We start from the raw sequence: 11,923 nt of genomic DNA on the forward strand, positions 1-11,923 counted from the left end.
TCATATGGTTAATAAGTGCGTGTGTTCTTTAGGTTGGAATGAGTTTAGTAGCAAAAGTTTCATAACTTTAAGTACCCATGTCTGAATGTCATCTTCCCAGGATATCTTTGAAGAATGCATGTTAAATGGTGAATGGACGTCTTTTGTTTTGAAATTGGAACAGTGAAATTTCTCCTTAATAAGTTAAGTAAAAGCAGACATTGAGGTATTGGATATTTTAAAATAGTCGCGTCACTTTTATTAGAAATTACAGTCCTCGGTTTTTCGAATTTTTTTGAGCTCAGAAAGAATTTTACGGAAGTGTATGATTTTATATCCAGCATATTTGATGCACAGGAAAAATACTTGATTAGGATATGCTACTTTGTATGGTCTTATACAGAATTTCTAAAGGCATTGGAACATTTCATAGGCAAGGGGAAATGCAAAATGTAAGCTACAGAGGGAAATTATTACACAAAGATTGCCGATGATGTCTTCGGGTTTCTTCAGACGCCTAAACCATGAGATTTTGTTCATGTGTTAAATAAAGATATGCCAAATCCGCAATTACCATTCTTGGAAGAAATATTAGATCAACTTGTTAAATACAAAGACAATTTGTCTATTAAAATTGCAATTGATGGCATTGATTTTTAGGATTACGCCAAGAAGTTCTTAGCCAATGATGGCTTGTTGACTTTCTATTTTATGAAAAAACAAATCATTAATTTGAACTAAAATTTAAGGGGACTGTTGTAACGGCTCATGGAGAGAGAACGCGAGAGAGAACGCAAGAGGTAACAATAAAACAACTTTATTATTATTAGACCACCAGACCGAATGCGTCTTTTACATTGTTAAGATAAGGTATATATACATAATTTAAAAAACATGTGAGAAGGTTAAAACATAGGCAACATATTAGTAGATTATTTTTTCCCATTATTGGAGGAGTTCCAACACCTCCCCTTTTAAGTAAAATTGTAGGACTTCTGGCGGGGATCCATGATGATTCGCTCGGGTATCTTCTTTGTTCTTCCTGACCGCCGTACTTGCTCATCCTCGGAGTCTGCGTCTGGTATGTTGAACCGTACATGGCGTTCGGGAACGGGCACTGTGGTCCCAGCAGGAACTCGGTCGGGATCCACTCTTCGGTCTGGGATGGGTAGATCGAAGGTGTCCATGAATACCGAGTAGGGATTTCCCTTAGGATCGTTGGAGGAGTTCCAACAGGGACCCTACACGCTCAATAATTTGCGCAAAAAACGTGGGGCCCGTTATTTAAGTTACCAAGTATAAGTAAATCGTTATCCAGACTAATATTTGTTCAAATATAATGCTACAATATGTTTTAGGAAATGTAAAATCATTTGCGGTAAATTTTGGACAATACTTGCGTAAAAAACTGAACATATTTATTGAGTGAGTTTTTATTGCTCAAAATGTTATTCAAAATACGAACAATATTTCACATTCGAATAGCATCAAAGTCTGTGTATTTAACGATTCAAATGTTATGGTTGGTCAATAAAATTGTACACGAGCATGGACTCAACATCAACTTTTTTATTGTGATAAAATATATTCAATATAATTGAATAAATCGTGTGGAATATGATCAATATATTTGTCCAATAAAATTTAAAATTTTGTTCTACATATTGAGCTTTCAATATCGTGACAGATTTTTACTTGCACAATTAGTGAAAACAGAAGTTGATGACTTCTTATCCTGGGAAGTATTGGACACTAAGGCATTATATAGTATCCATCCCTGCGAGTCAAAATTGCCTATGGCAATCGTAAAAGAGGGTCAAAAATTTCTTCCCCACTAGGAAAACTATCTAATCTACTGAAAAAATCCTACGCCGAGAGGCTGTGGCATGTGGGGCGTGTTCAAAACTTCTTCAGCGCCAATCGTTGATAAGCCATCTGGCTAGAACTATATGAAAATCCGTTGCAATCCCTGGGCCTAGGACCCCACACTAGTTTGACCGGAATTTCTAGCAGTCTATTAAAACAGCTGTTCTTGTCACCGTTTCTGATTCGTTACCTCAAACCACAGGACACACCTTAAAGTTTCGTTTCTTGCCCGCTGCTGGCGCGCAAATCAGCCTGCCAACTCAAAATGAGGGAAATGCCGTAGGTGGCGCGGTGATCGGACCTAATAAGAAGTTGGCTAACAGAGATGGTTCCGGATATGGTTAGAGTCCAATACTTCCCAGGATAAGAAGTCATAAACTTCTGGTGAAAAGTCTTGGGAATAATTTATGAGATGATGATTTTTTTAAATGTCCCCCACTTAATTTGTGCAAAACATTGAGCGTGTAAAGGCCGCTTTAGTTGAGGAACTTCTTATCTATAAATTTTTAATGGATCATTCGGAGCCTACGTAATCTGTCTCCGGATTATTAGGCTTTTCGGTAATTTTTTTTAAATCAACACTTATCTGAAAAATATTTTTTCTCATTCCGATTTGTAGCTAAATAAAAAAATTAATAATTTTGAACGGAGACGCCTTCAAAAGCCCATTTTTCTTTAAGAAAAGAGTTTAACATCTTTCTGCTAAGTTCGTTTCGATTGCGTTTATCAAAGTTTTAAAACCTTCATTAAACTTCAATCAGCTAACGTGCCGCACCACTCTATCCAAAAAGTGAAACACGAGGAAATTGCGAGAATTTAGTCGGTTTGGATCTGAACATGGCTCTACCTGAGGACCTACATATCGCGATTGTCCTAGGCCAGATAGGAATCTTAAACCATTTTTTAAATAGTGAAAATGCGGACGTGATAAGTGCCAACGCGCAAGATGAATCACTATTGCACACGGCTTGCGCGCATGGACGAATGGAAATCGTCGAGTTACTGATAGATAATAATGCCCCCCTTAAATTCCAAGATCAAAATGGTGATACTCCCCTGCATGTCGCCGTCAGGAAGGGGAATCTCGAGCTTGTTAGAAGATTACTCTCCATTGGTGCCGATCACAGTCTCGCGGACAACCATGGTTCTACTCCGTTGCATAGCGCCGCGGTGAATGGTTTCTCGGACATAGTCCAATTGTTAATTAAATTTGGAGCTGACATCAACGCCTCAACAATCGATAATAACCGTCCCATTCATATGGCAACTTCCGGAAATAAATCCCTGGCCCTCATACATTTATTGGAAGCTGGTGCGGATACCGAAGTCCAAAATTTGGAAGGTAAGGGTTATTATGCTAAGGACTACGATTACAATATTTTTCATGAAGGGTCTAGTGTTAATGGAAGGCTATTCTTATTGATAGAATTACATTTGATGATAATTATAGGTTTTACTGCGGTGCATATTGCTTTACTAAGTGGATATGAAGAATGCGCGTCTGATTTACTGGCGTGCGGGGCTGATTTTGATACAATAAAGGATATGAACGGTCATAGCGCCTTTGAATTAGCCGTTAAATTAAAATCAACATACTTTGTAAATCTCTTTAACGCTGTCCAAGTCCAACGTAAGTCCGTAATCCAGGCAATCGTATCTGGTGGAGTTGTTCCGGATATTATGAAGTTATTGGACCAGATAAGAGTCCGTGCCCTTAATCTCCGTAATATTCATGCCCAGTACCAGCAAGTAATTTCTGAGAAGGCGAAAGAAATAACTGACAAAGCGGATGTCGAGATCGAAGAGTGGAAAAAGATAAATCCTCAAGTCGAACAAATCCTTATTAAACAGCCACAATCCTCCGAAAGTCAAGTTCAAGCGCCTAAGCCAGGACCGTCATCGCCCAGGTCCGAGCCCTCGACCAGCTCCGGACCTTCACATACCCTAGAATAATTCCTAGATCCCGTTGGTATTCCACAAAAAGAAAGATGAAAACTCTTGAGATGGAACCATTATATTTGTCTTCAAAACCCGAAGCAGATAAGATGTTGTCAGATTGAAATATGCTTATGTTTTGTCTAGGAAAAACTACTTCACCATGTTAATATTATTACTAAATATGAGATGACTTTACATTCATTCGATTACCACTAGTGAAAGAATATATTGGTAATTAACATTTTAACACTAATTTTTTTAGAGCTGTGCATATTAAAAAAAACATTAAACTATTTATACTTTAAATTTAGCGATTGAAATATATCTGTGTTTCTAGTAGATAATGAGAATTTCAATATTTTATTGTATTTTAAAGTGGTCCGAATGAAGTAAAATTATTTAAAAATTACTTGGAAGTCTTTAAATATTTTTTATAATGTTTTCTTTAGGACGTTTATCTGCGATAGCTGTTTTACGAAAAGTTTGGTTCTCTATGCTTGACCAGAGTCAGGTTAATCAGTGAATGTTCGATAGTCTACAATAAGTTTATGGGTGGTATAAGCAGAAGTTTAAGGATTTTAAGTACCCATGTCAGAATATCATCTTATCTTCTATCCTCTGCACCCTTCCACGTCACACCGCAGTTTGATATTAAATGAGACACAATCGCCGTGAAATCCTTCCCTTCTGTTTGCTCTTAGTATGTGAAATTTGGCTTTTTGTTTCGCTAAGTATATTAACAGATTAGACTCCTTCTTGTAATCCCTTACGTAAAGTATATGCTATATACAGATGTAGTATAGCTTAAGTAATATTTAAACAACCATTTGAAATAATAACATAAAAAAATTCTTGGAATATCAAAATGAAACAGAGCTTTATAGCTACAAATCTACTAAAAGCATCCAAATTACGAAAAATATTTCAATATATTCATTTTATATTATGAAGAAAAGAAAATATTATGGTTTTGTTGGATTTCTTTACATATCAACACAAGGCGAAATGCTAACGCAGTGCACTGGTGTAACAACGGACGGACACACACAGACAAACACTTAGACTGCCGTTTAACTCTTTCTGTATTAATTTTGAGTAGTGAAACCAGATGTATCTGATGCATACGCCTGTTGTTTCGTTTCACTCTAATCGGTGGTGTATAAAGGTTTCGAATCTTAGCTATGGATAAGAACAGCGCATTAACGTGAAACTATGGTGGAAGCCCCCATTGGGAGGCTGGACGTTTCTCGTAATCTTAACCGATCGCCGCGCACAACTTAACCTTAACGATGATAATGGAAAAGAAGCCAGTAAGTACAGACTGGTGTCCATGTGAGATGGTCAAAAGACCAGATGATGGTCATGTTTAGAAGCCACCAAATAAAGACTGGTGTCCATGAAGGATGGACAAAAAGAACAAAGGTTGGTGGTGTTTAGAAACCAGTAAATACAGACCGTTTCCATGTGGGATGGACAAAAAACCAGATGATGGTGGTGTTAGACAGACAATGGAGTCAGTGTAAGTGGAATAAAATTTTCCAAACTGTAAATGCGGTAAGGAAATTGAGAACACATTTGCTTCGATTTGCAAACTGCGAACGCGATCCCCTGGGGTGTAACGACAGACAGACACACACGTCGAAATTAGAGCCTCTCCGTGAAATACGTCACACGGAAAGGTAATAAATAAATATCCAATTGTATTTCTGCAACTCGGGAATGCGCATATACAACTCATAGCATAGTTATTTAAGAAATAAGACAACCGTCACAACCAACTCCCATAATTATAAATTTAATAATGCGTAACTCTTGAGCTTGAAGATTTTCACCTTTGTTTTTTACCTCTCCGAGTGACGTATGTCACGGAGAGGTTCTAATTTCGACGTGTCTGTGTGTGTGTCTGTCTGTTGTTATAGACCTTTTCACACTTAGAGCGAGGGTGAAAAGGGGGTAAAATTCTCGAGAGATGAGCATGCGCAGAAACAATGTTTGTTGCCAGTCGTATTTACGTAACCATTGCTTTTACCTTACTAGTTAGGCATTTGAGTTTATTTTTATAAAACAGTGTTGCATTAATGGTTGTAAAAGTATAAATTGAACTTCCTAGGTGAAATTTTATCGAATTCAATTGATGGACGTAAAATTGGGGTAGTTTATAATATTCTACAGATCAAATTGGGCGCCAAGGCTTACGAGCGTGTTGTACGCGGCGCTTTCGGGCACGGCATCGGCGATGTCCGCCGATGCGATGAAGCGTCGATCCCATACGGTCGCCAGGGCTTAGTGAGTTTTAACCAACTATTATCATTGCACCGTTTCCATTAGAACTTAAAAACTGTTTGTTTCTTAACATGGTTTTAATTTTATTCTCTCGGTTTTAATACTAGGCATTTCATTTTAATATTAAATCACAAAATATTCTAAAACACGTCCATCGTAGTTTATTTTACACGTTAACTCCATTGAAGTGTAAAACTCATGGCAACAAACTTACAACTGCTCATGCGCGGCCATAAGTATGAAAAGGTCTATTGACTTACACCCCAGGGGACAGCGTTCGCAGTTTTCAAATCGGAGCAAACGTTTTCCCAAATTCCGGACCGCATTTACAGTTCCCGGAAATTTGGATTTCACTTACCATAGCTATTATCCATCACCTGTCTAACACCACCATCCTCTAGCCATTTGTCCATCTCATATGGACACCAGTCTTTACCCACTGGCTTCTATAGTCCACCATCATTTTGGCTCTTTTTCCATGCCACATGGACACCAGTCTGTACACACTGGCTTCTACACATCACCATTTTCTGGTCTTTGTCCATCCCACTTCTACACCAGTCTGTACACACTGGCTTCTACACACCACCATCTTCTGGTCTTTGTCCATCCCACATGGAACACCAGTCTGTAAACACTGGCTTCTAATCCCCACCATCTTCTAGTCTTTGTCCATCCCACATGGACACCAGTCTGCACACCTGGCTTCTACTCCATCATCATCCTTAAGGTTAAGACATACGCGGCGATCGGCCAGGGTTACGAGAAACGTCCGGCCTCCCTAAGGTGGGGCTTCCACATATCCATAGCTGCGATTCGAAACCTTTATATACTACCTATTTTAGTAAGGCGAAGCAACCGGCGTATGCTTCATTTCAAACGCCAATATTAGTCAAGTCTCTCAAGAATGTTTAATTGTTCTTTTTTAAAACGATGTAACGTTCAATAAGGCGAATAACTAACGAAGAAAATATTAAATATTAATTATATTTATTTTAATATTTAAGATAATCTTGTTTCTCAATTCAAAATTAATACGGAAAGAGTTAAAAAGCAGTCTATGTTATTGTCTGTGTGTGTGTCCGTCCGTTATTACACTAGTGCCGCAGTGCGCTGCGTTAGAAGTTCGTTTTGTTTTGATGTGTAAAGAAATCCTACAGAACCATAATATTCCCTTTATCCTTAATATAAAGTGAATATGATGAAATATTTTTCGTAATTATGATGCATTTAGTGCTTTCGTAACTTTAAAGCTCTGTTTCATTTTGATATTCCAAAGATTTTTTTTAATATTATTATTTGAAATGGCTGTTTATATATTACTTAAGCTATACTACATCTGTATATAGAATAATCATTGGTTTAGTAATTTCATGAAGAATACTAAAATCTAGACTCCGGCGGGTATATCTAGTATTACTTGCAATAAGCTTAGTGAAATATAGAGTAAATAATTGAGGGCTGAAGGTGAAGTAAACTTTGGGTTTTTGATTTTCGTGTCTGAAACGAAGAGACATCAACAACGGTTCAGAGTGAGCCGAAAGTTAAATAATCAGGTTAAGATTTTATAATAGAAGAAAAGATCATGGTGGCAATTAGATTAGTAGGGCTAAGCTACAGAGTTTTTTACCTCTCCGAGTGACGTATGTCACGGAGAGGTTCTGTAACGATCGTGTGTGTCTGTGTGTCTGTCTGTGTGTCTGTCTGTGTGTCTGTGTGTCTGTGTGTGTGTCTGTTGTTACACCCACGTGACCGCGTTCGCAGTTTCCAAATCGGAGCAAACGTGTTCGCCATTTCCGAACTGCTTTCACAGTCACGGAAATGGCTACTCTACTTGAGTTCTCACACCACCATCTTCTGGTCTTTGTCCATCCCACATGGACACCAGTCTGTACTTACTGGCTTCTAACACCACCATCTCCTGGTCATTGTCCATCCCACATGGACACCAGTCTGTACACACTGGCTTCTAACACCACCATCTTCTGGTCTTTGTTTTTGTCCATCCCACATGGATACCAGTCTGAACACCTGGCTTCTACACCACCATCTTCTGGTCTTTGTTTTTGTCCATCCCACATGGACACCAGTCTGTACACCTGGCTTCTACACCATCATCTTCTGGCCTTTGTTTTTGTCCATCCCACATGGACACCAGTCTGTACACCTGGCTTCTACACCACCATCTTCTGGTCTTTGATTTTGTCCATCCCACATGGACACCAGTCTGCACACCTGGCTTCTACTCCATCGTCATCGTTTGGTTTAAGACTTTCGCGGCGATCAGCTAGGGTTACGAGAAACGTCTAGCCTCCCTAGGGTGGGTTGTCCACGATAGGTTTTCGCAATTGCGGTTGTTCTTGCTTTTAACTGTAGTTCGACACCCTTATATACTACCTATTTGAGTAAAGCGAAGCAACCGGCGTATGCTTCATTTCAAACGCCAATATTAGTCAAGTCTCTCAAGAATGTTTAATTGTTCTTTTTTAAAACGATGTAACGTTCAATAAGGCGAATAACTAACGAAGAAAATATTAAATATTAATTATATTTATTTTAATATTTAAGATAATCTTGTTTCTCAATTCAAAATTAATACGGAAAGAGTTAAAAAGCAGTCTATGTTTTTGTCTGTGTGTGTCCGTCCGTTGTTACAGTAGTGCGCTGCGTTAGAAGTTCGTTTTGTTTTGATGTGTAAAGGAATACTACAGAACCATAATATTCCCTTTATCCTTAATATAAAGTGAATATGTGGAAATATTTTTCGTAATTATGATGCATTTAGTACTTTTGTAGCTTTAAAGCTCTATTTCATTTTGATATTCCAAAGATTTTTTTTAATATTATTATTTAAAATGGATGTTTATATATTACTTAAGCTATACTACATCTGTTTATAGCATAATCCTTTCTAAAGTGAATACAAGCACAACGCTACTATGTTGGTCATATGAACTTTTATTTGTCAATAGCCCTAGTGAACCAAAAAGTAAACGCTTGGGTTTGGATTTCGTTTCTGTAATGCAGAGACATTAACGGTTCAGAGTGAGCCGAAAGTTAAATACACTTTAGGCTTAGATATTATAATCATGGTGGAAATCTGGGCCGCGTTCAGCAGAGCCCAGCGCTGTTAGCAGTGTCCTACATAACGGGATTTTGTTTTTGAATTTTGACGTAACGGTGCTTAGCGCTTAGCTAGCGCGGTCTTCAAAGAAAATAGTCGGCTCTTTGGATAACGTGACGTAAAACGCGTATTTCTCAGCTTGGCGAAAAAAACATGGAGGAATTAATACAAATAGCTCTATGGGACTACAGCTATTTAATTGGCGTGAAACCAGTTGATCACGAGAGAATTTTAAGAGATATGTTAGTTTCTAATTTTAATTATAAAAGTTGTTATCTATCTCTATAAATATGTTATCATACAATTTTTGTTAAGCCTTGGTACCTTGCACGCTTTATTGCGCTAGCGTCATTTATAAAACGCCGATGACCGGAGAAAAGCTATGACGACAGAGCTCACCGGTAAAATTTCCATATTCCGCTGTCTTTTTTTGGTGAGCTCTGCTGAACGCAGCCCAGACCAGTGAAAGGTCTGATCGTAATCGGATAATAGCTTCGTGTTTTCATGCTTTTTATGGTACGCATTTACTTTCAGTGTGTGTAGCCACAAATAAGCTTTGGTGTTATGTAACGTTAACAGTCATGTTGACAAACTAAGAAAATCGTTGAGATGAAACGAGAGGATAGTGTTTACATGGCAACCCTGTTGTGAATATGGCTTTGAACATAGAGGGCATACAGTTGAGGAGTAGAAAATTGGGCCTTTACAAACACGTAAAGGTAATATCCCTCCAAAGTTTTATCTCTTCATTTCCCGTTTTTCCCCCATCGAATGATTTTAATGTGTACAAGTATATCATTATTGGATGTAAAATGTCGTCTGATTTATAGTATATTTGCTATGCTTTGTATACTGCTTTAATATTTCATAAATTTAAACTTAAGAAACATTTCCATATCTGGGTAAATAAGTTTGTAAGTAGTCGTCTTGACTCGGAGAGGTAATATTTTGGTTTTCCCAACTTGTATTCTCTTTAAGGTGCGCATTGACTATCAGTGCGTCTAGCTACAATTTAGCTTTGGTATTATTTAACGTTAACACTCATGTTGGCAAACTAAGAATATTGTTGAGGTGAGACGAGACGATAGTGTTTACACTGCTAACCAGTTGTGAATGTAGCTATCAGAATATAGGGTAAACAGCTGAAGCGTAGACTTCATTTCCTGTTCTTTTTGCCATTAACTGAATTCCATGTGTCCAAGATTTATCCTTATTGGATGTAAAATGTCGACTGCTTTACTGTATATTCGCTATGCTTGGAGTACTGCTTCAATATTTCGTAAATTTTTACTTCAAAAAAGAGAAATAATTCCATATCTAGGTAAATAACTTTGTAGTAGTAGACCTCTTGACTCGGAGAGGTAATATTTTGGTTTTCCCAACTTGTTATTAATAAACAATGTGTAAGTCATGTTTTAAATATGGGGGAACATATATTTTAATACCTATATAATAACATGAAGGTTCACCTTTTTATTCTAAAGAAGCGGTAGCTCCTTAGATAAGACTTGATACTGCCTATGATTAACATTTGAAGTAACAATGTTAGTAACATCCACTGGTTTCCGCGCATGTCAGTGGGCGGAGGGTTACATTTCCCCACTCTGTCGTTCCGATTTGGAACGAAATAAAAAAATTAAATTTTTGGAACGGACACGTTTCAAAAGCCTATTTTCCTAGAAAAACAGAAGTTAAAATCATTCCGCTGAGTTCGTTTCGGTGCGTTAGAATTTTTTTATCAAAGCTGTGAATCTCTCATTGATTTGCAACCAGCTAACAGTTTTATTATAGAAACGTGCCGCACCACTCTATCCGAAAAGTCAAACAGTTAGCAGGAAATTGGGAGCATTTAGCCAGTTTAAATCTGACCATGGATCTACCTGAGGACCTACCCAAGGCCAGATAGAAATTTTAGATGCCTTCTTAAAAGGTGAAAATGCAAACGTGATAAGCGCTAACCCTCAACGTAAATCTTTGTTACACACGGCTTGCGAACATGGACGAATCGAAATCATCGACTTACTGACAAATCATGATGCCCCCATTAATATCCGAGATAGAAATGGTGATACACCCCTGCATGTCGCCGTCAAGAAGGGGAATTACGAGCTTGTCCAAATATTACTCTCCAGAGGTGCAGCACTCGATCTCGCGGACTACAATGATTGTACTCCATTGCATAGTGCCGCGATGAAAGGTCTCGCGAATATAGTCCAATTGTTGATTAGGTTTGGAGCTGAAGTCAACGCCTCAACAATTGATAAAAACCGTCCCATACATATGGCTGCTTCCGAAAATCAATCCCAGGCTCTCATACATTTATTGGAAGCTGGTGCGGATACCGACGTTCAAAATTCGACAGGTAAGAGGTTTTATGCTAATGACTACGATTACAGTAATTTCATGGAAGGGTTAAGGGTTAATAGAAAACAATTCTTAATGGCATTTTCTTTGCTACTGTGGTGATTATAGGTTATACCGCGGTGCACATTGCTTTACTAGGTGGATATAAAGAGAGCATGATTGCTTTACTGGCGTGCGGAGCTGATTTTAGTACTTTAAAGGATATCAACGGTGATAGCGCTTTAAACTTAGCCGAAAAGGCAGAATCAACATACTTCATAAATCTCTTCAACGCTGTCCAAGTCCAACGTATGTACGCGATCCAGGCAGTCAAGTCCGTTGAAATTAATCCGAGTATTATGAAGTTAATGGACAAAATACAAGTACATG

At 38.0% G+C, this 11,923-nt stretch overlaps 1 protein-coding gene across 1 annotated transcript; it reads left to right on the forward strand.

Moving 5' to 3' along the window:
* The first annotated feature begins 990 nt into the window (after positions 1–990).
* On the forward strand, positions 991–3,817 carry LOC149618812 (uncharacterized). Its single transcript, XM_089854531.1, has 3 exons — positions 991–1,175; positions 2,757–3,187; positions 3,296–3,817. Exons 1-3 carry the CDS (start codon positions 991–993, stop codon positions 3,796–3,798), a joined length of 1,119 nt encoding a protein of 372 aa, XP_089710657.1. The 3' UTR covers positions 3,799–3,817.
* Positions 3,818–11,923: the final 8,106 nt, after the last annotated feature.

This window comes from Phalangium opilio, unplaced genomic scaffold (genome assembly GCF_054372755.1).
Source record: "Phalangium opilio isolate 3A_F unplaced genomic scaffold, DU_Popi_V2 ptg000209l_1, whole genome shotgun sequence".
Lineage (NCBI taxonomy): Eukaryota > Metazoa > Arthropoda > Arachnida > Opiliones > Phalangiidae > Phalangium > Phalangium opilio.

What these genes read in the sequence shown, in the direction of transcription:
- LOC149618812 (XM_089854531.1), top strand. Translation starts at nt 991, where the DNA reads ATGATTCGCTCGGGTATCTTCTTTGTTCTTCCTGACCGCCGTACTTGC. An exon ending in AAGGTGTCCATGAATACCGA is followed by an intron (nt 1,176 to 2,756) that starts GTAGGGATTTCC and finishes TTTTTTAAATAG; the next exon opens with TGAAAATGCGGACGTGATAA. An exon ending in CGAAGTCCAAAATTTGGAAG is followed by an intron (nt 3,188 to 3,295) that starts GTAAGGGTTATT and finishes TGATAATTATAG; the next exon opens with GTTTTACTGCGGTGCATATT.